General features: G+C 38.5%; 1 protein-coding gene across 5 annotated transcripts; it reads right to left on the bottom strand.

Annotated features, from left to right (window-relative positions):
• Positions 1–206: 206 nt before the first annotated feature.
• ACY1 (aminoacylase 1) lies at positions 207–26,643 on the bottom strand. Of its 5 annotated transcripts, none has more exons than XM_034439740.3 (15): positions 26,014–26,643; positions 25,071–25,213; positions 21,429–21,493; positions 18,468–18,572; positions 16,048–16,142; positions 13,677–13,753; positions 10,460–10,549; positions 9,614–9,670; positions 7,771–7,844; positions 7,303–7,352; positions 6,080–6,224; positions 4,625–4,693; positions 4,260–4,339; positions 3,720–3,780; positions 207–3,610 (listed from the first exon to the last, which is right to left on the bottom strand). In XM_034439740.3, exons 1-15 carry the CDS (start codon positions 26,493–26,495, stop codon positions 3,446–3,448), a joined length of 1,758 nt encoding a protein of 585 aa, XP_034295631.2. In that variant the 5' UTR covers positions 26,496–26,643; the 3' UTR covers positions 207–3,445. The 5 variants fall into 5 exon arrangements, with proteins under 5 accessions (XP_034295631.2, XP_087743843.1, XP_087743842.1 ...); XM_087887717.1 differs by having other exon boundaries at positions 1,392–3,610; positions 25,765–26,020; XM_087887716.1 differs by lacking the exon at positions 26,014–26,643 and adding an exon at positions 25,837–26,010 and having other exon boundaries at positions 1,392–3,610.
• Positions 26,644–26,837: the final 194 nt, after the last annotated feature.

Below are 26,837 nucleotides of genomic sequence, written 5' to 3'. Positions count from 1 at the left end.
CAAATGGTCTGCCACTACCTTTTTTGGGGGGATAGGTCTGAGTTCCCAGACAAGCCTACAGTCCTAGAATTCCTCATTAGTCTCCTATCAACATGCCAAACAGGTCCCAGGCCTGCTTGGCTTCAGAATTCCAATAAGGTAAGTCAAAGTGTTACCACCTGCTGAATTCGCATCTCCCAAATTAGCATACAAATCTAACTTTAAAATTTGAGTAACTTTGATTTATTAATTGTATTTTTTCCTTAAAATAGCCTCTATATATAAACTGAAAAAAAAATATTTCCAAGATTGAATACATTTCTCTCTAAGTTTAGATAGGAAGGACGGCAAAAAAACATTTTTGCCGGCTGATTTTTCTGATTTAAAAAGACCAGGAGTTCCTTTTAAACTCTCATATATGGCCATTCACACAGTCTGCTGAGGAAAAAGACAGAGTGAAATGATAATGCTAGCTGCTCCCATATATCTGGTGTACAAATTTTATATAGCTGATTTTGTTGACATTTATAGAAACTAAAATAAGTTATACCATGTGCTGAAAGCTATATAGGTTTCTGTCTGTGTAAAAACAGTCTTTCTGTGCTGTTAAGGAGACATATGATTGCTAGTTTGTTATAGTGGCTACGACACCAGACTAGGACAGGGAGACGGGTGAAAGTTCTAGTTACACCTTAGGTACAAAGCCAGTTGGATGTCCTTGGACAGATCGTTCTGTTTCAGCCCTTGAAAGCAGGCAATGGCAAACCACTTTTGAAATCTTGTCAAGAAAATTTTAACATGGGGAATTCTGGGAGTTGAAGTCCACACATCTTAAAGTTGCCAACTTTGAAAAGCGTTGCTATAATCCATGGTATGAACTGTACCGTTTTGTTCACGTGGGCACAGGCAACTTAAATTTATGTGAGACAAGATGCTGCCTACCCCCCACCTACCTCAATAGGTTGTATTGGATCAAAGAGCACTGAAAGCCTCTTGGAAGCCCATAAGCAGCTTTCTGTTCATGTTCGTAGCTATCAATCAAATAACCACATATAGTCCTGTTATTTCTCTTTTCAGCCAAACTTAACTAAGAGAAGCAATTCATCCTGAAACGTGGCAAACAGAACAAACAAAAAGCAACTCTAAACAAAATTTTGACACTATAGACTTCTGTGGAAGTGTCATTTCTCCAAAGGAGAAATGTTCATCTAAAAAATTTCCACATCCACATATGCAACAATTCGGTGCATGTTACCAAAACACAACAGGGTACAACAGGACTTTCTACCAAGTAAGATTGTACAAAACAATACAGAACTATAAAAATGCATGAGTTAGCCTTTTTCCCTAGGCTTTTAAAAGAATCCTGATTTAGTCCTAATTTCACACCTGAACTTTTTGGGACACAAGACTTTACAAAGCATTTATATTTTACAGATTATTATTGTATACATAATAAGACAAATCACAGTGTTCTTATCTGTGCTTCAGTTTCATATTAAAAATCACTTGTAGTTAATAGACTACTAATAAAGGGGGAAATTTCCATATTCCCTAAGTATGTGTTGCTCTATGACACTAGAAAGGAGTGAAGTTTCTAACAGATGTTATCCAGTATTAAAAAGAGAAAGTGTACCTGACAGTGTATATTGTACAGTGGGATGATCTTGCATTACAGCAGTGTGTGAAAAATAATCCTTCTGGAAGAAATTCAGGTTTTGTTACAAATGACAAGTTGGATGAAGAAAACCTGAGATAAAATATGTCAATATGATATCTGGAGAACTCTCTCTTTCCAATCTGAATCAATTATCTTGTATAAAACTGGGGAAAATACCTCTTTCATGGGATGGTTTGCCAATGCTATGAGTGGGTGGAAACATAGCTAATATTCAAGAGGCACATGTATGTTAACAAATTCTTTAGAGAATGGTATTCGATTGAAGGCAATGTGGTTGAAAGTTTCTCCTTGTCTTAAACTATATACCTTTACTGACTGTCCTTAATATTTCAGAATTCCAGTTAAAATTTAGAAAAAAATGCCTCAAAGGGAAGGATACATCATTCTGATATAGTGCCAATATCCAAGGTATTCCTGGGAGAAAAATCATCCATGCTATTGGTGGGATCATCGCCATTTCACCCTTAGAAGTTTGGCATTTAAAGAATCCAAATGGCATTCATTTATAATTAGCTGAAATACAGGTTCAATAGATAATTAAGGCAGTCAGCCATACTGCTAGTGAATCCTCAAGGAGTAAAAATTCAGGGACATCCCCATAAGATAGTAAAATAGGGAAGGAAGTTCCTAAGCAGGTTGTATTAATTCTTAACTCCTCCTTCAAGATCTTGGTCTCTCATTGTAATTAAACTTTATTTAATAAAAAGCTGTGGTGGCACAGTGGTTAGAATGCAGTATTGAAGACTAATTCGGCTGACTGCAGCTCGATCCTGACTGGCTCAAGGTTAGCTTAGCTTTCCATCCTTCCTAGGTCAGTAAAATGAGGACCCAGGCTGTTGGGGACAATATGTTGACTCTGTAAACTGCTTAGAGAGAGCTGTAAAGTACTGTGACTCAGTATATAAGTGCTATTGCTATGCTAAATTCCCTTTCATTTACTTTCAAACCATTTTTCCTCTGAAAGGACTCATGGGGCAAAGAGTAAGTGTCATAACTGATTCTCTTTTACAAATAGGGAAACTAAGAAAAAATGCTCAGTATTATAGCAGAGTTGGAAAAATTTTCTCCGTTGTAGAATTCTACTTAAGTGTTGAGATGGTCTTCCTTATTAGGCATCCCAGAGAAAGCAAAAGAAAAAACAATAATTCCACGTCAACCCCATCAGCCTAAATAGCACTCTCACCTGACCCCCAGTGTCTCAAGATTTCAGGGTCTTCATCTCTATTTTGCTTTCTCCTTAGGTTTATCAATGTAAATGATGTTCTTTTTCTTTAAAAAACAAAACAAAACACTACACAGCAAAATGGTACGGTAGTAACAGGAAGACAATTAATATGACAGTAACATTTTCCTGCTCAATTGCATTTCAGTAGTGAGAAACTGGTCCTTAGAATTTGCTGATTTAGAAGCCACGAAGACTGTCCTTTTATCTCCAAATGGAGAAATTGTTAGTAGGGGGGGAAAAAATGTGGTTTTCCGTCTGGACTTGTGAGAAGAAGAGTCTCTACATTAATTAATATGCAGCAGAGAAAAAGTCATTGACATCAATAAGACCCTAATTTACATGTGGTTGCATTAACTGATGCTGCCAGTGTCTTTGTCCCTTGTGTAACATCCAGGGATGCTGGAATTCCACTTCCTCTTGGCAAAACACAGATGATCAGGCACCATAAGCCCCTCAGTCATAATACATAGTGTCCTTTCTCACTTTCTTTGGTTTTTCTCCCCAATCCCCCTACCACCACCACCACCACACACCCCAAATCACTGCCATCTGCTAGGATCTCAGGCTTCTGCTTGCAGAGGAGGGACACTGGCCAGTGCCGGGATGAGGTGAGCATAGATCTCAATCCCATGAAGGAAGACCTGCTCATTCAGGAATTCATTGTGGTCATGCAGCAGCACAGGTGTGTAGTTCATGGGGGAAAAGCCAATTGCAGGGCGACCTGCCTGAAATATATTGGAAGGAAAGCAGCTGTGAGAAAGAGTCCAGAGCAAGTGAGTAGAAGATAAGCATTTCCACTGGTCAGGTGCCTGTAGGAAAGACATCTATACTCACTGCTCTGATGTAGCGGCTGTCAGTGGCAGCAGGGAAGATCTCACACTTCAGCTTCATATTCCTGAAGAGACAGAGACACAATGGCAGAGAAGCTCCCCATGTGATGATTGTTATTTAACCTTGATATTTTTGTAGCTTCAGACGTTTCAAGCTACTCCAAAAATAGAATTTATCAACTGAAAAAATGGAACTGCAGGCTTCTGGGATGATCCAGAATTGGAGTAGTTGAGAAGACAGAGTTATCAGATGGAGTTTCTATATTTTTCCCAACTTGAAGCAATCCAGACATCTTACAAACACTCTGTTGGTTTAGCCCGTCTAATCTCTGAATATAGACAGGTGGCAGTCTGGGAATAGCTGTTCTATACTAGGGGATATCCTAGTATATATCAACCTTTTTCTGAATGCAGTCAATAACAACTTCTCCACCAAATATAAATATAGTTTGCTCCTATCTAGGAGGTGAAATTGCTCCTATCCCAAAATGATTAAGGAAAAAAGAAAAAAAATGAGAAAAGGCATATGTAACAACATACTCACATGTCTTTGCAGGTGTCACTGAATGCCTTCCACCAGGGATCAGATTCCTCTGTGGAGGTAACTGTCTGATCCATGTATTTCTAGCCCAAGGGAAAAGGTAGAAGGTGAAACTCGTAGGAGGCAACAGATTCTCAAAATCCAGGAATGTCTGGCAAAAGCCTGGCAGAAGCAGCAGTAGCACTAAAAGAGGCTGTGGAGCACAGGGCACCAAAGAAAGACAGCCCTGTTGAGATAAAGGCCCAAGGAAGAAAGGAAGAGAAAGACAGTGGCAGTACTCTAGAAGGCTATAAGCCGAAAGCAGTTTAGAGCTTTGCTTCTAGAACTAAAGGAAAAGTAATTGGAATGAACTCTCATTTCCCAGTTACCTGCTGGAACTCATATGTAACACCTTCTCCAGCAGCTTTGCACCAAGATGTGAGTTGCTCCTCAAATGCCTGCAAAGGAAAGACAAATCAATATGTGATATCAGAAGGCACTTTGTTCTGAGCAATTCTTGGCCAGATACCCTACTTTTCATTATCTTATTATTCTATTCTACAATTCTCTGTACTCTTTCCTGCCTGTTTAAGAATACTTCTTCCCTCACAGGTAAGGAACCATCAAATACATAGCTTCAAAGCTTCATATTGATCAAAGGTCTGTATGATAGATACCTGACATTTCTCTCCAGGGCAGCTTTTGGGGGAATGTGTTGTAAAACACGGTTGATCTTTCATTAAACAGACATAGAGCATGAAAGCCCTCAAGGCTACCAGAATTCAGGACTCTTGAAAGTAATCTACAAGCAAAGGAATTAAGATCTCCAATTCTTTCAAACATCAAGAAAAATTATTAAGGGCTTCCATATTAAGAGCTGCAAATGCTGCAAGATTATTAAACAAATTAACAATATTTTATAGGACAATTTAACAAGTTTTGTAAAAAAACAAACAAAAAATCAGTCAAAAACAGTTTTAAGATTTATAAGATTGCTCATCTCAAGCAATAGGTGGTGTACAGCATAAAAATAACAATAAATCAAAAAAGGAGGAAAAAACAAAAAAAAATCCATATATAACAATAAACAAACTATAAATGTAAAATGGCGACAGGCACATAACAAAATCACCACAGGGTAACTCCCATACAACTATCCCCAAATGCTTGAGGGAAGAGCCAGGTCTTAATGATTTTCTTAAAGGCAAGGAGGGTTGAGGACTGTCATATATGGGGGAGGGGAGATTCTTCTAGGGTTAAACACAAAAAATAGCAGCCTTTCTAGGTCCTGAAGATGACAAGATTTAAAAGAAGGGACCTGGAGCATGCCCTTCATGTGAGAGAATGTGACAAAGGGAGATGTTCTTAGGAGAAGTAATTCAGTCCTATGCCATGCAGGGCTTTAAAGATAACCAGTAGCTTGAATTGCATCCAAAAGCATATTGGGAAACAGTGTAGTTCATCGAATAGTGGTATTACATGGGCATAACAAGATATGCCTGTAACTAATTGCAAATAAGTACTGTACAATCATTTTATAATAAATAATAAATACTGGCTGAAATGGTATAGGGTTTCCTGCCTGAGCATGGGGTTGGACTAGAAGACCTCAAAGTCCCTTCCAACTGGTTCTTCCTCTTCCTCTTCCTCTTCCTCTTCCTCTCCTCTCCTCCCCTCCCCTCCCCTCCCCTCCCCTCCCTTCCATTCTATTCTATTCTATTCAACTACTGTTGCTGTTTCTAGTGTCGGTGGGAAGAGCTAATACATTCTCTGGCCGGTTATGATGAGATATTCAAGGCAAATCTTTATGGAATGAAAACTGGTAACCTTCTCCTTCTCTGTACCTTTAAGTCCTCCGTGGGAGGGATTCGGATATCAAAGGCAACAGAGAGCTCAGAGGGGACCACATTGAATGATACGCCTCCATTCAACATGGTCAGGTTCACGGATGTTACATCTCCTAAAGTGAGATGTCCCTCTGTTTTCAATCTGTGAGAAAGAACCAAAAAAATACACACACATATATATACAGTTTCTTTGAAATTTTTAAATAAATTCATTGCTAAATCCCTGAGAATGAAGAAACGGCATGTGATCGCCTGCCCAAATATTTATAGGAATCACTGCCCAACAAAAACTGCAGAAGATACCTGATTCTGTAATTTACACATTATCTTAAAAACATACATATAAAACATAACTTCTATCACTGGCAGTACAGATGCCATCACAGTAAAGCATCCCTGCATTTATCAGAATTGTTACATGCATTAATTTAATCTCAGACATGTTGCTCAATGTTCTCAGATTCTAACCAACTATATACTAGTGTGAGCTTAAATGGACTCCAGAGGATCGTAGAGGACAGGAAGGCCTGAAGGAACGTTGTCCATAGGGTTGTGATGAGTTGGACACGACTTCGCAACTAACAATAACAACAATATACTAGTGTTGTGAGAGTGGCTCCTACAAGTGGACCCAGCCATATTTCTGAGGATTGGCTCTTCATACATGACAAATGGTAGATAGTGTAACATCCAACAATATATTAATAAATGTCATAACACAGATAATTTTCAAAATTAAATGTCCTTTGTGAATATGCCATTCTGGATTTACAAAGCACCTCTTTAAAGTGCTTCACTTATCAGAAATTCTTAGGAATTATGCAAAGTGCATCACTATATACAGTATTATATGAAGGCAAGAATAGGTTTTATGAAATTATTTTGTGAATTTCATCTCAGTAGAGTTACAGCAGAGCTGTGCTCTGCAACTCATTACTCACCCTCTTCATCATTAAAATGAAAAACTCCCAGATCCATTTTAGAGAATCAAAGGGCAATGAGAGAAATATGTCATCTATATCTTTCAGTTCCATTATAGAAAAAAAAAAAAGCTGAATAGTTTTCTATATCACAGCTGAAGGTTCAAATGGACACTTGTGATAGGAATCTATTTGCAATAAAAGACTGGTAGAGCAGTGCTGGATAACTGTATATTTCATGTACTGTATTGTCTATGAAAGCCATAGCACAATCAGACTTGACCTCTTTTTATTTCTTACCTTTGTTTTTCATGTTCTCTGAATTCAAGGAAAGAAGTGATCACTCTGTGCTATGAACAGGAAAATCAAAAGTAAATGCAAAGATAAGCATTCTCCCCACTGTCAGTGCTTCTACAGTACTGCCTTTAGTGTCAGCTTCTGGACAAGATGGGATTATACCTCTTTTAGCGAATTATGATAAAATGGAAAAAAATCTTTGTAAATCAAAAATCAGCAATTTTTTTCTCTCTAGAAGCTGAGGGGCTACAACTTTCATAACATCTGACCATAGAGGTTTATTGGCTGAATTTCATAATCAAATTTGAGCAGTTTGATAATCCTACTCTAAACTGCACATTACAGCCAGCAAAACAACCAGTTCATATAAAGGGTCTGTTTTGATTTTCTACTTTTACATGTTAATACTAATAAGTAATTCTATCTGCCATCCTTCCTTGGCCCTGTATATTATAGAGAATGGTCTCTTACCATCTTTTCAGCAGCTGTATTCTCAATGAATCTGGATCCATGTCCCGGATTCCCTTCTACTTTCACTTTAATCCCTGAGGTCATTTCAAGAAAGACCATAAATGTAAATGTAAAAATAAAGTAAAGCAAAGCAAGCCAAACAGTTACATGGTTTAACTACCACAGCAAGTAGAATGGGTGCAGTTAAAAAGTACATCAGTCTCCTAGTAGTTTTGTTTAAGATTGGATACTATTAATATAGTGAGAAAAAACTTAAATAATTTGCAAACTGACTTTGAGTTAATCAATTGTCCTCAATATTTATTCCTGTTAAATACAAGTATGAAGCAGAATAACTCTGGATCAGTTATTCTGTGCCTCTGTAGTGCTGACAAGCTCAAAAAATTGTGCTAGGATCTTTTATCTACAGTAATTAAGATGTCAATGTGCATTTATACAGTGTACGACTCCCTAAATACAGCAAGTATCAGCATACCCTGACAGCAGGTATTTGACATACTAGTTATTGCCATTAATTTATATATAAATTTGAGGGAAGGAGAGGGAGAGGGAGAGGGAGAGGGAGAGGGAGGGAGGGAGGGAGGGAGAGAGAGAAAGAGAGAGAGTATTTCAAAGTAGATCCCAAAAATTAACACATTTTGAATAAAGTGTATATATATATATGATATATCTTTCTCTTCCACCTGAAAGTGTGCCATGTTCCAAAGGAGTAACAATGCACTGAAGGACACAACTATACTTAACAGATAAACTCTTTTTTCAAAGAAATCAGCAGCTTTAATAAAAGAACAATGATCAGTGAGGATAATTATACAAAGATATATATTAGACTGATAATATGAGAAATTAGATAATCAGTAAGTTATGAATATGGTGAAGATGCACAAAAGATTTGTAACCGACCGACACACTGTTTGCAATTGTAATGGATGATGGATTTATGTTTTATGTTTTGTTTAAAAATAAAAAATAATTCAAAAATAATATAAAAGAACAGGCTTACTTCTTCACATCGGAAATGGTAACAAAATTATCCATAAAACTCTATCTCTATCTGCAGTTTGTAACCATAATGCATGTATCTTTTGAAGAGAAACAATTTTTTTCTGTATTTAATTCCTACTAATCTTTTTTCTCTGTTTACGTTTGAAGATTATCTTGTTAATTGTGTATATTCTTTGTGTTGCTTTTTTAAAATGTATTTACATTTTACATATTTTCTTGTAATTTATAAATAAAATTTGGGGAAAAGATAATGCATATACCATCTTTTATAATAAAATAGAATATAATCAACACAATAATAAAAACAATAACATGTATACATGTATACACCACACACACACACACAAGATAAATAGATATATATTATATATTCACATAATTTGCAAATACACAAGTAAAGGCTAATAACTAGATATAGTTGCCAACATTAACTGCAGTATTTTTGAGTTTTCAGAGAATCAGATTTCAACATTTGCATTAAATTAAATTGCAGGCATATACTATAATATATCAGAAAGTTTCACAATGCCTTTATTGAAATTCCAAACTATAAAACAACAGGCATCGGGGGAGGTCTAAAATTCTACATCAATCCAGTGATGTAACTGTGACTACAGTTCTACAGAGTGAAAACTGATGTGGCAAAGAAATACAGCTGCAACTAAGAAAAATATATAGAGTAGACATAAAACTGACAAAACTCCAGAAACTGTTCAAAAGAATTCATGCATTATGTGTGGTGGAGATACGGCAGATGGTTTTCAGCATAGATTTTAGGATGATGCAGATTAAAAAGAAAAGAGATGAGAGGGAGTACAACATTTCAGATCTTACTTACACCACGGGCATTTCTCGCCATAGAATACAGTGAAAGTGTCTGTTGGGTTTGCCAGGCCTAGGAGAAATCAAAACAATAATCGTAAATAACAAATGCCATTCAAATATAGAGGAGCCTTTCTTCAAAACCTTTTGGCTAGGAATTATAGCATCAACTAACTGGCTTTGTATTCATGTAGGGGAGGACATTATTATTATTATTGGCAAGTATAGAACCTGCACCAGGGCTGCATAGATCTTCCTTCAGAGACAACAAACCTTTAGTCCAGGGGTCTGCAACCTTAAGCACTCAAAGAGCCATTTGGACCCGTTTCCCATAGAAAACACCGGAAGTCACAAAACCTGGGTGGGCGTAGCCAACTCGATGTAACTCACTTCTACCAGTCACATGACCCCCTAACCACACCTACCCAGCCGGTCATTAGGGCAGAGAACCAGTTGTTAAAAAACACCGGGAACCACAAAATCCTTTTGACATCTCTCTCTCTCTCCCCTCTCTCCCCCTCTCTCTCTGTATCTCTCTGTCTCTGCCCTGGCCGCTTCTCCATCCCCTGCCGTCACCCTTACCTTCTCAGGCAGGCGAGGAGTGACTAGGAAGGGAGGGCGAGGGGTGGGGCCAGCCAGTGGTGGGATCACCCCACAGGGAGCCACAGTAGAGGGACCAAAGAGCCACATGTGGCTCCGGAGCTGCAAGTTGCTGACCCCTGCTATAGTCATACAGCTTTGAGAAGGAAACAAAGTAATCACAAAGAATAATTTTATTAAGAAAAAAAGGAAAATGATTTCAGTTACAGCATATTTTTCAATTCCAAAATTGCTTCCCAAATGCCATACTATGGATTTTCACCTTCATCCAGAGCAAAGCCAACATTAAGTGCCGCAAACTCAGGAGTCTTCACAAACAATTCCATCCCCTTGTGGCCCCCAATCTCTTCATCTGCAAGAAAAAGAAAGCCCAGACAGTTACATACTTTTGCTTTGATCTCCAAACCAGCATTTCAAAGGGGGAATATTTGAAGAGCTAATTACAGTGCAAAGTTCCCACTAGGATCCAAGAGAGCTTTTGTGCTTTGCAATCTGGCACGCAGGGGGCCTCCTCTCTTTGTACTAGCATAGCCCGCAAAGAACAAAAATTGCTTTTTCTCCAAAACCCATTCATCAGCATTTTTTGTATGTCTGCCCCAAAATTTGTAATACACTAATTGGTTCCTGCTATTAATCAGGCAAGCAATCGCTCTGTTTAATGGGACATAACATCACATTTGAGACCACAAGTGCAGTCTTACTGGGATGCAACAAAAGAAGAGAGTAGAACCATCTTAGAAGAACTGCAAAAAGATCCCAAATCATTTATTTGCTCAAAAGTCTCTGCATCATTTTTCAATTAATTTCCCCCTCAAAGCTGCTGTAAGCCCTGGAGTAGAGTATGACACACCCTAGTAGTATGCTGCTTGATCACAGCCGCAGATGAGATGAAGGGAATTAATTGTCAAAGAAACGAAGGTAGGGTTAGTCTCTCTTCCCCTATACTAGGGTCCTAATGAAAGTTTGGAGGCACTGTGATTTTTTAAAATTGTTATCATTTTTAAAAATGGCATCGTGATGGTGTTGTATCAAACTACTTCTGAATTTAATTATCTACTAATCTAATTATCTAATTATCTACATGCCATCTAATATATTCCAATGACAGTCCTGCAGCAAAAAAAGATGAGAACTGTTTTATCAGTAAATATTTTCTTTCTCTGGCTAAAGAAATCCATCACCACCATCAGAAATTTCTCATTCCACCCAGCTGCTGCTACTGGGTTATCTGTGGAACAAGCAGCCACCCAGAGAGGAAATCAAGAGTTATCAACCTTCTATGGTTACTGAGAGGAAACATGGACACTAAATAGAGAGGTTTGGTATACCAATAGTTACAGAGTTAGTAAAGCTATCATTTATGATTTGATAGAAGTATTAAAGGAAACAACTGCTGCAGTTTGTGGGGTTTTTTTTTAATTTTAATCTGTACATTACAAATTAGTAATAAAAACAGCTAATCAACCTTGTAATGAAATTTTGACCAATAGTTTGTCTTTCATTCTTTACATATTTTCCATTCCTAAATATAGCTTTGTCTCCTGATATAAAACATGTATGTTTTATAGAGTCCTTGAGGCTGAACTTGCTTGTTTTCTTGCAGATGCTTCATTACACAGTTAGGTAACACCTTCAGTGCTAGAAACAAGTGGGGTTTGCTCTCTGTATATACACTGTGACTTGCCCTTTTGCTGTGGGTGGGAGTGTTGCTTTCTTCTTGATTAGGCTGTAGTTTGTTTATCTATGTTGATATGGCTGATTTGTTTGAGTCCTAGGCTTCCAGGAATTCTTCAGCATATTGGATTTGGTTTGGTCTAGGCTACTCAGTTGAAACTATAGTTAGATCTGTTCATGAGTTGTGAAAGTAAGGAATTTTCATCATGTCTTCTGACTGCTAGTTAGTGTTCATGGATGCACTCTGCTAGTCTTCTGCCTGCCTGTCCCTACTCAGTGGCTGGAACAGTGCTTATACTGTATATTGTAGATGAGTCCTGTTTTTTTCTTTTGGAGCTACCACTATAGGTCTTTTGGTTTACTTACAGTGTTTTAGAATTTAAAGGCTTTAGTTGGTTTGTGGGCTATGGTGATGCCATGTTGTGGTAATAGTTTGTTAGGTTTTTTAAATGTATGGTAGTGTTATTTTTTTCATAGCTTGTGTTGTTTGAAGAATTGTAGTGTGTTATATGGTCAGGCACTTTTTGATAAAATTGTGTTGGTGTGCATTTTGCTGGAATATGTACAAATGATCTGTAAAAGTTCAACCCTGAGCTACAAATATTTTCTTATATTTATATGTTTTACTTAATCTCCCTATATTGTTTAACCAACAGTGATAAATATTGGTTTTGAGATTTTGCTGCAGAAATGAAATCTATGTTTTTCTTCCAAAACAATATACTGAAAACATTCTGTTACAAATCCATACTGAAAATGTTTACTTTATTGGTTTCTGTGGGTTTTGCTAGGTGACTTAGCTTGCATCTTATTTGCCTGGGGAGATTGCATTTACCAATCCTTCCACACATCCACAGTAATGGATTCTGTCCTCAAGTCAAAAATATGACAGCATAAAAAGGTTTCAGAGCTGTGGTTGGAGGAGCACTTCTTCTCCTTTTCCCTTCCATGCAGAATTATCTATTGGGAAAAATGAACAGCCGATTGCTGTCCTTGTACCTCTGCTCCAGCTGGCTCTGATGCTTCCTTGGAACAGTTGCTTTGAGTATCTCTGAAAGCTCTTTTTATTGCATCACACTTTTAATTCAGCACTGCAGGCTTAGAATCACAAGCTTCGACCCTTTAAAATTATTATTTGGGCTCTGAAAATCATGCAATAGTTTTTAAAATCCTAGTCATATATGCATCAATTGCTTGATATTCTTGGAGACAGAACTTTTAAAAACCAGTGTGTGACTCTTAATTTGGAAGGAGAGAAGCTCCTAGATGGAAAGCCCTTGGGCATAAGGGGGCTCCCACCTGTGAAGATTGTAGTTTTGCATCTCAATGGAAATACTTATCTTGTGGAAGACCCAAAACATGCTCCCATGTTTGAACAATAAGAAAACAGAAAAGTTGTGTCAGTATGGCAACCAAAGCAAGAATGGCAGTAGACATGAAACACCAGCCAGTTGGGACAGGGCAATTCTGGAGCAGACCAACAGAAGCTAGTAGACGGTTGATCTCTGAAGGTTTCTCCTCCACATACCCTAGAATGTCCACATGGGAAATTTTCTGCCAGCATTAACATTATTTTCATACCAGAACACCTTAGCCTGACTTTGATCTGCTGCTGAATGAACACACAAGAAATGCTCGGTTGTGAGAATATGTCCTCAGCAGACCATTAGTGAAGCCTCTTTGCACATGAAAGCAGAGTGAACCCTATGGTGTTGAGTTGCCATATTTTTTGCTTCTACGATCTATCATTTTGAGCAAAACCTAGGAGACACCCGATTATACTATGTGCCTATTATTTAACTCACCTGGGACAAAGCTCATATGAATGGTTCGTGGAAAATGTCTTCCTTCAGCTTTCAGCCTCCGTATGGCTTCTAGGTATCTGAAAGAAAAAATGCCTTATTTAGTGGCTCATTAATAGTAGTATAGTAGTGTAGTATAGCCTTTATTGTCATTGTACATCATATATACAATGAAATTGGTTTAGCTTCTCTGGTGCAATCCATAACAGAAAAATAGTATAGAGAATAATCCCTATACAAGTAATTGGGGGGGGGGGGAAGACTAGTCATATGTTTCCGTATGTGCGTGGAATGATTGTGATTGTGTTTAAGAGTCTGAAAGCCCATAGGTAGAAGCTGTTTTTAAACCTGTTTATCCGGCTGGCTATGCTTCGATGTCTTCTGCCCAATGGTAGAAGTGAAAAGAGACACTGGCCAGGGTGTGAATCATCCCTAAGTATCTTCCTTACTCTGCTGAAACAGTGAGACCTGGCGATTTCATCCAGTGGTGTTAGAGGGCAACCAATGGTTTCCTGTGCTGAATTGATCACTCTCTGTAGTGCCTTCCTGTCCGCAGCTGTTAGACCAGCATACCATACTGTTATACAGTATGTGAGGACACATTCTATCGTAGACAGATAGAAAGAAGTCATCAGCCGTTGTTCCACATGATTTTTCCTCAGGACTCTAAGGAAATGAAGTCTCTGTTGAGCCTTACTAACCACCAGAGATGTGTTATTTTTCCAGGTGAGAGCTTGACTAATGAGCACTCCCAAGAATTTAAAAGAGGAAACCCTCTCCACACAGCCCCCCTCAATATACAGTGGGGCAGGTTCCTCTCTGTGCTTCCGAAAATCTAGCACCATCTCCTTTGTCTTGCTAGTATTTAGATGTAAGTTGTTTTTTGAATACCATATGGATACCTTCTGGACTTCCCTGTTTGCTGATTCGTCCCCGCCAGTTATAAGCTCCAACATCATTGTTGTCTCCAAACTTTATTATGGTGTTAGATGGACTTGAGGATATGCAGGATAACATAGCACTTTTAAGAAAAAGGAGTGTGTATGTATCGATGACGGATGCTAGATATTGGAAAGGAGCAAATACTTAGCTGGAGTCTGGATCAAAATTCCCTGAATTCTAAAACATGCCTTGCAGGGCAAAGCAGAGCCAGGTGTTCATATACAAGGCGCCTATTTTCTGCTTGCAAGAATTAACCAGGTACCATTCAGCCATCTTCTGAATGCAGCAGCAATCTGCCTATTCCAGCTTGCTGTTTTTTGGCCAATGAGATACAATTTTTATATTTTTATTTAATTGCATCAATAAACAGAAATGAAGGGGGAAAGATATAACAATAAAAACAAACAGAAAAAGGATAAAACAAGATAAGGGACAAAAACATTAGAATGTATATTGTATTTATATAAAGCAACTCATCTTTAAAATACATCATTCAATCTGAACAAATGGGGTAATATTGATCAGCTTTATGTTAATAGGCAGTCAGTTTATAGTAGAAGGAAAGAGAAGAAAAGAAGAATCAACAACAAGGTGGATGGACTCAGTTACAGAGATTATGAATGACCTGAAGGACTAGGTTAGGGACAGGTTATCATGGAGAAAGTCTATGTCAGACCTGGGCATTTTACAGCCTCCAGGCTACATCCAGCCCTTTGATTATCTTTGTCTGGCTCATATCAATCGAAAATTAAATAGGCTTAACTGCCAGAAGTATCAAAGGGTACTGCCAGAATGCTTGGAAAATGGGTAGATTGGTTTATCCTTGGGCTGCCAGAGGCCCAGTAAACTGGTCTCATTTATATCATGCATGCAATACAAGTGCATTGCTTTTATTTTGAAAGCGACTTATTTTTTTCCCTTCAATTTACATATGGGTATGCATCCCTGCCTATATAGCTTCACAGCCCTTTTGGTTCAGCCCTCTAATGTGGTCCCATATGGTCCCTTGGGAAAATTAATTGGCCACCCCTGATCTATGTTGTCACTATGAAACAATATGGCACAACAGCACATAATCAAAACAGACAGGATTAACAAATCAAGTTATTGTACTTATTTCTATCACTTTCACAGCTATAACTAAAATGCTCTTTGCACGAATTATTCCCTTGGTCACATCCCTTCACTTCAATCATTTTGCAAGACAAAATGCCAACATAGCTTTCCTTATTAAATAAATCTCTTTTGTACTGTCTAGAATATGGGTGTTAAACTATGGCCTGCAAGCTGGATGCGTCACGTACTGGCCATGCCCACCTCCATTTTAGCGAAGAGGGAAAAAGTTGCGATACGTCACGTGATGCCACGACGCTGCAAGTTTGACACCCCTGGTCTAGAACATATATAGAAAGATAAGATGGGTTACACTTACTGGATAGATACACATTTCATATCTTGAGCTCCCCGTCCATAGATATTTCCCTCAGAGTCCTTGAAAGCCGAAAAAGGATCATACTGCCAATATTCCTGAAGGAAAGAAAATGAAACAATCAGAAAAATGTGAATGGATGAGAAATGAGGTTTTGCCCTTATGGCAGCCTGCTAAGACATTAAAGGAAAAGTCTGGCTGTTTTCAGAGATACACTACAATACTGGGAACAAATCTATATAAACCTACACATTTCCTAATGTGAGAAACTAGGAAACCTTTGAAAAACTTGCTTCTGAGTTCAGCAAGGATGATTTTTGGAAAGGTGCTTTTTGGATTCTCTGTGTGAGGAAGTAGTTTTTCTGCGAAATGTTGCAAAGCATGGAAGCTGCAAGGTAACCAGGAGCAAAATAATCATGAAGGCATCATGTTAATTGCCTCCTTTTATCATTACCGAAAGTTGGTGAGTCTGTAAATCTTCTATGGTAATTTAATTAAAGCTGGGAGCTTCATTTAGAACTCTCCCATCATCCAGTTTTGCTGAAGCTTTCTGGATTTACATTAACATTTCATAGAGCTTTATCTTTCAGAAGTACTTTTTTAAAACCAGAGTTTTTATGGTAACTAATTCACTGCCCTGAATGGCAGTTTTCTACTATTTATACCACAATAAAATCCCAGCAACTATGGAGTAATTGTTGTGTAGCAATCTTCCACTACAGTAGTACAACTGTAATACAAGCTCAAAAGATTTGTCTGGAACAAATATACTGCATATGGACCACAATTTTAGAGTCAGACTCATAGTTGGAAAGAAAGCAATGACATTTTTCTTGAATTATTGGATTTTTTATTTATTCCTCCAGTAGATAATGCACCAGCCTAAAGTGTTGGGCTTAACTATTTCAGTAGAGTGTGTTAAACATAAGTACACACTCAAGTGATATTTCTTTCTTATCTCGTTCCCCTAAGCTAATTTTATCTAAAATGTCTTTGTAGAAACACACTTAACCCACCAATGGCGGGAATGAATGTTTGCAAGATCCAATCTGAGTTGGTCACTGAGACCAGAGGTTTGTTCTTCCAGCTTTCAGACTCGTGCTGGAGCCCATCCTCAGGGAACAGTACAAGTTCTAAAGCTTGGAAGAACAAACCTCTGGTCCTAATGACTAACTCAGATTGGATCCTGCATCATTATCCTGGGACATGTATATTTGCCTTCATTCACAGAATGAAAGTCTGTTTAGTCCAGGGATCTCCAACCTTTTGGACCTCAGAGACCAACCACAAAATGCATAATTTTAAATCCCACGGACCACTGGGGAGGGGGAGGCTTAGCTGTCTTTTGGGCCTACCTGTCTACTTCTGTGTGGCCTCCAGGTGGGAGGCCCAAGAGAAAGTGCCTGGTCCAGGCACACAACCTGGAAACTTCTTTTGTGTTCCTTTTCTCAAGAAGCTTGGTCAATCCAAGTGAAGGAAAACGAGGATGGGCACAGTGACAGTGGTGGGTTGCTGACCTTGGTGGGAAAGTTGGTCCCATATTCCAGAGCTGTAGTAGTCACAGGACTGGCCCTTTGGTCATCCCAGAGCAGCTCCACCACCCGGGTGCACCAGCCTGCAGGGGAGCTGCCTGCTTTACAGCCCTCTCTAAGCAGTTTACAGAGACAGCATATTGTGCCCCACCAATCTGGGTCCTCATTTTACCTACCTCGGAAGGGTGGAAGGCTGAGTCAACCTTGAGCCGGTAAGAATTGAACTGCTGGCAGTCGGCAGAGTTAGCCTACAATACTGCATACTAACCACTGCACCACCAACAGTTTTTAGTCCTCGACTTACAACCACACTTGGAACCATAAATTCATTATTAAACAGTGAAGTCGTTAAGTGAGGAATCAAGTGACCATACCCAGTTTTATGGGGTTTCTTTTGCCATGGTCATTTAGTGAATCACCATGGTCACAAGGACATCACATGATCTCAATTTGCAATCTTCCCTTCCAACTTCCCCATTGACTTTGCTTGTCAAAAGCTGGATGGAAAGTGGTGGAAGGCAAATGGTGATCACATGACTCTAGAAGACTGTAACTATCGTAAATGCAAGCCAGTTGCAAAAGTGCTTGGATCATGATTACATGATCACGGAGGCATTGCATCGATTTTAAGTGCAAGGACCAGTCATAAGTCACTTTTTTCAGTGTCACTGTAACTTTAAATAGTCGCTAAACAAATGATCACAAGTTGAGGATTACTTGTAAATTAAAACAAGGAATAGCAAAGAGGAAGATAAGATCCACGACTTCTCCCCTGGAATAATATTTCCTGGCTTTTGCAAGTTGTTTTGAAGAAGGAACCCAATCATCCCCCAATTCTCTTTTCCAGCAAGGTTAAAGTTGCTACTGAATCCCCACTGTGAATCTCCTAACCTCAAACACGGGAACAACATCTGTATGAGAATTCAGTAAGATGGAGCTGAGTTGTGGGTTTGTGCCTTTCCAAGTCAGAATCGTGATCACACGGTCAGGGCAGACCTGCAACAGAACATTACGTCAGATGGGATTCTTTGTGTCACTTTGGAAAATAGGACTCACTTTGAAGTTTTTACTGAAAACTACTTTGTGTAGTTTTCAGTAAGTACACACTATATACACCCTCCTCGCTTTTCATGGGGAGAAGACAATTTTATAAAATAAAATTTGAATTTGAAAAGTTGTATTATTCTAAGAAAATGACAAAATACTTTTATTAAATTTAATAAGAAAAAGGAGATTGCTAAGAATTTCAGAGTTTCGTTGCTGAAATCCTGGCTTGTATGATAGTCACTTTTGCTAGAGAACTTATGTCTAGCCCAGCATCTTGCTCAAGACCCTATCATTATGGCTTAGCATGCTATGTGAATCCAGACACTGAAAACAATAGCAGAAGTACAGACACAGAAAGTGGAAGCAATAATCATTACACATAGTATTTATACATACAAACTGCTTTTCGGATATAAGCAACTGCAAAGAAAATTATTTTCAGACAGACATGCCTTCTTTCTCTACTTCTCTTCAGGCAGCTCCAAAGTACCATATATTCAAGATCCATTAACCACTTCTCAATTTTAATTTTCTGTTTAGAGAAAATCCAGATGCCATCAGAGGTAGCCCACAGCAACTCCAATCGGCATGGGAAACTCAAAACAGGCTGGAAGTCAATTTAGTTTTATAAAACTGGTTCTGATTACCATAAATATTGAAAGAAAGGGAAGTCCCAGTTCTTGAAATGATTTATTTACATAGGAGCATTTTAACACTTTCAGCTCAGTCAACCTGGGGAGAATTGGTTTTAACACAGGAACAGACATAAAAGAACAGCCTAGCAAAATGATATTTCTTGCCTTTTCCTAGTAAAAACATTTTTATAGCATTTATTTGTAACACGTATCAATCTAAATGCGGCACATAAAGCTGAAAAGGTCAGGTTGGGTTATTGGATATAGAACCTGTAATAAGAGATTAACTGGATAGCAAGCTCTTCAAAGGATCACAGCTCCAACAGGTTTATTACAAACTATAAGCAATCTAAAACATACCATAGTATGATTCAATCAGACACTTGATAGTAAGCCTGAATCAATTATCTTCATGCCATGAACCCTAATTTATCAAAATTAGCATTCAATGGACCCAAATTAATCAAAATTAAAAATCAATTTAAAAAACCCTGGCAGTAGCACCCTTTTACTACATCTCTATTTTGCTTTTTGTCCAAAATGGTTAAACTAACCTAAATGGGTCCTTGTTTGTATTATCAGCTCATTTTCATTCTCATAACTAGATTCTGGTATGTGAGGCCATCAAATCAGTTACATGATGTTTGTAGATTTAGATTTAAGTTTCTCCAACACTAGTACAGTTTTTTGAACATTACATCAGGTGATAACATAGAATGCCTTAATTCTATGTTAATTAGTTTTAAATAATATTGTTATAGCTCTGAAATCATTAATAAATGATTAAAAATGGATCTTTGTTGAATCAGGCCAAATATCTACTTCATCCAACATATTACTCATACCAAAATTTATCAGGGAGATTTACAAGCAGGACATGAGGATTATTGGTCCCCAATAACTAATATTTAGATACACTGTCTTTGAAATTAGAAGTAAGATACAATTATTAAGACTAACAAACTTGGATACCCATTTCCTCTATAAACTTATTCACTGCCTAAGTAGGCAGCTAACACTATAGCTGGTAGATGACATGATCCAAGTGATTTTTGAATAATGATCACTATCTCAATAATATACTTTGTACAGACACATGGAAACCAGTTCCCCATGCTGTAACCTTAGACAATTATATGTGAATGATGCAACTGCCCGGACTAATTCTAGCAGCATGAATTTATTCTCTGTGACTGACGCATGCAGAGTTCATGGAAAACAGCTATGTGAACTGATCTACTGCCCGTATGTCTGTATCTTTGCATTTATATCACACATGCAATTGTAACATGGGTATGTGTCTTGCAATTATACAGGAAATAAGACTTTACACAACTCTGGAGGAAAGAAACAGATGAGAACAGCAAAAACATTTGAAGGGGATAAATTGCAAAAAATAAAATTCCACCAATTGTCCACTTTATCCTATGGATAATTAGTATGTGCTATTAAAGAGTTTAATTTTGACAGATGTTCGGGTCACTATTTTTTAAACATGTTTCTAGGTAGCAAGCCTTTAGCAACTATGCTACTGAACTTTGTTAAAATCATTTACAGTTTTTTTCCTCCTAATTTGAAATGAATGCCTTATTCCTTATTATTCCTTATTCCTTATTATTAACTCAGTGGACAGAGTAAAGCAACGTTAGTTAAAACAATGCATAGAAATATCTCTTTGGAAAATTGCCCAAACAAACATTGCCCCAATGTACCATTATATCTATTTTAACAATGGAATGAAATTGAAATCCTGAGCTGTAGCAGTAATATATATATGAGAGTATTCCTTGACTTTGACTCAGCAGATAGCAGGATCTAGCTGACATTTTTATAAGCTAAAAAGTAAATTAGATTAGATTTGCATAGAACTTTAATGGGAGACTTCCTGATAATGTTAGATAGGGAAATCCTTCTCCCACCCCACCTCACCCCACCCCACCCAACTATCCTTGTAGAAAGCACTAACAAATCACTTCTATGTTGCTATCAATAACAATATATGCGGGTGAAGTTTTATTTTTTTAAATCCCTTATCTCAAAGTTTAAACCTGCATGACTAAGATAAATGATGCTGATTTTTTCCCTAAATTATGAGCGCAAAAAGGCCATGCAGGAACAAATTAGAAACTGACAGAATCCGAATAAGTGCAAGGGGTTCTCATTATTTTACCTCCACTTTCAGACACTGTAGACCGAGTTCAGAAGCTATTCTTTCCAGGAATTTTACTGCCGTTTCTGGAAGAGAATAGGAAGCCACCATGAAAATTACACATGTCTTTTTATTTCAATCAATATTTAATTTTTAAAAATGACAGTACAAGTTCTATAAAACTTTTCCCCATGTGCAATATTTGGAATAAAACTTTGCCCCAAGGATAAAGCACTGGACAAGGTTTGAAAACTTGGGCCTTCTTATGTCTTCAACTCACTTGTTATCTATCACTGTTTATTTTAATTATTCTACGAATATTTTTAAAGATGACAAGCATTATCGTGGAAATACAGCAAATTGCCCAAAGCCATAAAATTAACAATGAACCACCCCTGAAGAGATAACTCGTGCTTCCAGCACTCCGTCAACTGAGCCATCATTGTTTCTACTTTACATTTCAAGGTGGTGCATTTCAGTTCTCCTTGACATGTATCTTCCCATCCAAAAATAATTAAAATAAAAGCATCAATTATTAAAAAGAGAAACATTGACACACTGAGGCATTCTAGAATTAATATGGAGGCCTTAAGATTTCAGAATGTTATTCTGAATGAATGTTTCTATTGAATAGATTTGTTTACAATGAAAGTTCTACAAATCTATTCAATAGAAACATTAGCTCCTCCACAATGAAAATGATGAAGATCTAGATGGAGGTCAGCCTTGCAGTTAACACTGATTTTCTATATGGACACAGGAAGTGGTGAAATCCAAATTTTTTTACTACCAGTTCTGTGGGCGTGGCTTGGTGGGCATGGTGTGGCTTAGTGGGCGTGGCTTAGTGAGTGTGGCAGGGGAAGGATATTGCAAAATCTCCATTCCCACCCCACTCTGGGGCCAGCCAGAGGTGTTATTTGCCGATTCTCCGAACTGCTCAAAATTTCTGCTACCAGTTCTCCAGAACCTGCTGGATTTCAACCCTGGACATAGGCACTGGGAGAAGACCACGGGTGTCAAATTCACTGCGTCACATTGCCATCATGTGATATTTCCCCTTTGCGGAACTGGGGTGGGTGTGGCCTGTGTGTGATGCATCTGGTCCGTGAGCCGCCAGTTTAACATCCCTGAACTAGACAGACTTATACTATTTTATTTATTTATATGGCCATCCAAACAACATGAACTTTTGGGAAGGTAACAATCAATAAAATAATCATAATGAAACATGAAAATCAAGTTAAAAGATAACTGGACACAGAACAAAATAAACAAGCAATCATCATCCCAAGTGGGCTCACTCAAAACCCAGACCTGATGCTTTGTTCTTTTTGGGGACTATTTCTAAATATCAACAGATGGATATAAAAACTATAGAGAAATCACTGTGAGAATTAAATAAATATATTCCTCATTCAGATTATAAAAGTTCTTGAGTCTTGTCATTTCCATTAATTCCTTTATTCAATTTTTATACAGTACAACTGACAATGGCCTCTGTTTCTTCCCCAGATAGTGGAAGATCAATAGTAGATACATTCTGAAGAATTGCACTGCCTCATTTATCCCACAGATGAAATCATAAGCATATTTTCTGCATAAATAGTGACAGGGAGCCAAATATAAAACTGTTTTCTTGCCAAGTCTTCTAACTTTCAAAAAGTTTGTATATATTATATATAATATATTGTATAGGTTTCTGGCTGTATAAGTTTATACGGCCAGAAATCTAAAGTGCAAGAGGGGAAAAACTTTTATTTATTTATTTATTTATTTATTTATTTATTTAATTTGTATACCGCCCTTCTCCAACAGGACTCAGGGCGGTGAACAGCCATGGTAAAACATAACATAAAATTTAAAAGCAGTTTAAAAACATTAAATAATTTTGGCTATCCATTTAAAACAACCTGGATTAAACCAATTACAAATTAAAACCGAAGGGATGGGATCATTTTAGCTTTTACTCTTAAAAATTTGCAAACACACAACTGATATTAGCTTTCGGTGGATTCTTCTCCTGGAGATGCTCCTTTAAACCAAACTTAAAAGAGAGGTAATAATATTTTCTTCCTTCAGTGCTTGCTAGAGTGTATGTGTGTAACTTTCTTTTTTTGGACATAAGGAACAAGTCGCACATCATCATTCTGCCTAGCTTCTACATCTCAAAAGTATGCCACACTAATGCAAAAGAACCTTGTTTTACTCTCAACGGATTTAGATCACAATATATGTATACACACACACATATATACACACACACATATATACACACACACATATATACACACACACACACAGGTAGTCCTCAACTTACAACCATTTGTTTAGAGTCCATTTGAATCACTGCAGCACTGAAAAAAATGACTTACAACCAGTTCTGGCACTTATGACGATTGTATCATCCCCCCGTCACACAATCAAAATTTGGTTGCTTGACAACCAACATGTAGCTACGACAGCTGCAGCATCCTTGGGACATATGATTGTCATTTGTAACCTTCCCAGCCAGTTTTCAATAAACACTCAGTGGGGGAAGTTGGATTTGCTTAATGACTGCACGATTCACCTGACAACTGCAGTGATTTGCTTATTTCACAACTATGTGAAAAAAGGTCATAAAATTGGGTATAATTTAGTTAAAATAGAAATTCTGGTCCTTATTATAGTCATAGATCCAGGACTACATACATACATACACACAAGGATGCATGAGCACACACACACAAAACCACATATATTTTTCTTATCACATTATTTGGGCCATTTTTAGTAACAAATGAATAAACTATCCTACTGTAAATAAGCACACTCCTAATATGTTTCTTACATAGGCAGAATTCTGTCTGAGCATGCCAGGGACAAAATAACATACAGGTGCATAAATAAATCATAAATCAAAGAGTTATGTTGGTACTGTGTATTTGCTCAGGAAAATCTTCATTTAATACATATATATTTAAAATGTCATTTAATATAGCAGCTTGCAAAGATATGCTACACATTGTGCTAGTTATTTCTACAAAAGTACATAGCAAGTTATGCATAATGAAAAAAAACCCTTTTCTTTACCAAGAATTATAATCTCATAATGTAATATAGTACAGTTTGATCATAAATTGCTCTCAAAATAAAAAACCCATGATATAATATGAAAGTTAATTCTCCCCCATCCCCACCCCAATTTTGTTAACAGGTTTCAGGTACCAAATGCTGATTATCAGTGCAACAAATTCTGAAAGTCAATATGCATAAGATATGTAGTATTGCAGCATTAAATTCATATGGAATAAAAAGGAATGAAGGAGTTTAGACATATACTATAGTTCACATACATACAATTGAATTGGATGAGCCTTTTCTTTTCACAATAAGACCAACTGTACGTGGCAAATGAACTGAATGCACCATGGACAGAACAGGTAAAATAAATTCCATTCAAGTAAACTTTAGAAATCAGTTTGCTTCTCTTTGTCTAACAAATCATGCAAGAATGCCAACTCTGACTGATAAAAGGAACCAGATTTTTGAGGGTGTGCTCCTGTGGGATGGTGGACATCTAACAGTTCAGCCAAAAGCTGGCTGCAGATTGGATCTAGTCAAACACAAAGCCATATAACTTTGTCTTTCTTTAAGGAAAGGGAAAAAAAAGAGACTTAATACCATAATCAGGCTGAGGTTGGACTGTCTTGATTCTCAGATATTCCCGGAAGAGAGTGACAGATGGGTCTTCTTTGGGATCCCTCTCCCCAAGCTTTTTAGAGGCTGGTAGCATGTTAGCCTTCTGGACTCCGGAGAGTAGAGTACTATATCAAATACAGTAAGAGAGGAACATACAGAAAGTGAGGATAAAGAACACAAGAACTGCACTTTTTCAACTGGGACTGGTTGAGAAAGAAATTATCCCTGGAAATAATGAAGGAGATTATGGTAGTAGAGTTATGTTTGCCACTTCGAATTCCTGCACTGTACAGTACAAAGGTACCGTACTGTACCTTCAAGTATTCAACTTCAGCCAAAAGCAACCCAGTATTAAAAAAAAATAATACCCGGAAGAGTTACAGAGGATAGAATGAAATTGCCACTCTCCCCCAAATACAGGATTGTCTGTCTTTTAACTGCTGCAGTCAAGGCAGAATTTCCACAGCTTACAACCTCGCTCTGCAGAACTGTGAGAGTTACACCCCATTCACGGAGTGCTCCTCGGCTGCAGGGGCGAAAGTCCGGCAGACTACAGTACAAGCGCGCAAGGCAGCTCGAAACTGGCCGGGGCTCTGGCCCTTAGACCCAGCCAAACAGCCCCCCTCCCTCGGCTGGCCGGCCGCCCCCTTTCATTGGATTTTTCTCTCCCAGATACCCGCAGTCTAGAGCCTCCCTTGTAAGCTCCTGGCCCAGCGGCAGTCAAGTAAACAAGTTCTTTGGCAGGCACCTCGGAGGCAACGGTGGGCTGGCCTTGCCCCTCGTTCCCCCCCACCGCTCCCACCCCCAGTGAAAAGAGCCGACGGTCGGGCGAAGCGACAGGGAAGCTTTCCCGGGCAGCAAAAGAGCCCCCGAAGTGGCACCGGGTACTCTTCCCCCCCCCCCTCCTTCCTCAGACCTCACCCACCTCTTTTGCTCTTTGCGGAAGCCACCGCCTCCCTCAAGCCTTGCTCGCCGCGACTTGATTCCACACCGTCCTCGGGGGCGGCGGTAGCGGTAGCGCTGGGGAGGGCTGAGCGCGGAGCAGACCAATCTCCAAGGCGCGCGCCGGCCCGCCCGCTCGCGCCCAATCCGACGCCCGCCCTGCCTTGCAGCCCTTCGCCTTGCTCCAGCCCAAGCCGGCGGGGATAAGCCGGGAGCTCTCTCGGAGAACCAGAACCTAGGTTCCGCATGGCGTGGTATTTGTCTTCTTCGCCAAAGCAAGGAAGCAGGAAGCTGAGAAAGTAGCTGTGTAGGGCACGCAGGGACTTGGCGAAGCGCTGTCAGGAGTTTGGCAGAGGGAATGGGTGGCCTCAAATCTATCCACACACCGGTAGTCCTCCATTTACGACCGTAGCCGAGCCCAACATGTATGTTGTTGAGTGAGAAATTTGCGGAGTTTTGCCTCATTTTACCACCTTTCTTGCCACATTTGTTAAATGAATCACTGCAGTTGTTAAATTGGTAACTCGGTCGTTAAGTGAATCTGGTTTCCTTCTTCACTTGTGGGTGATTCACATTCAGATGCTTGACAACTGACTCACATTTATGACAGTTAAGTGTCCCATGGTCACGTGAGCACAAGGTGATCACGTGACCCTGGGACACTAACTGCCATAAATGTGAGTCAGTTGTCAAGCATCTGAATGTAAATCACGTGACCATGGGGGATGCTGCCACGGTTATAAGTATGAAACATGGTCCTACATTCCTTTTTTTCAGTGCTGTTGTAACTTCGAATGGTCACTAAGT

The sequence above is a fragment of the Pantherophis guttatus genome, chromosome 2 (assembly GCF_059756535.1).
Source record: "Pantherophis guttatus breed Tessera chromosome 2, ASM5975653v1, whole genome shotgun sequence".
Taxonomy (NCBI): domain Eukaryota; kingdom Metazoa; phylum Chordata; class Lepidosauria; order Squamata; family Colubridae; genus Pantherophis; species Pantherophis guttatus.
The sequence above is the reverse complement of the archived record's forward strand: the minus strand, read 5'-3'. Positions and strand labels throughout refer to the sequence as shown.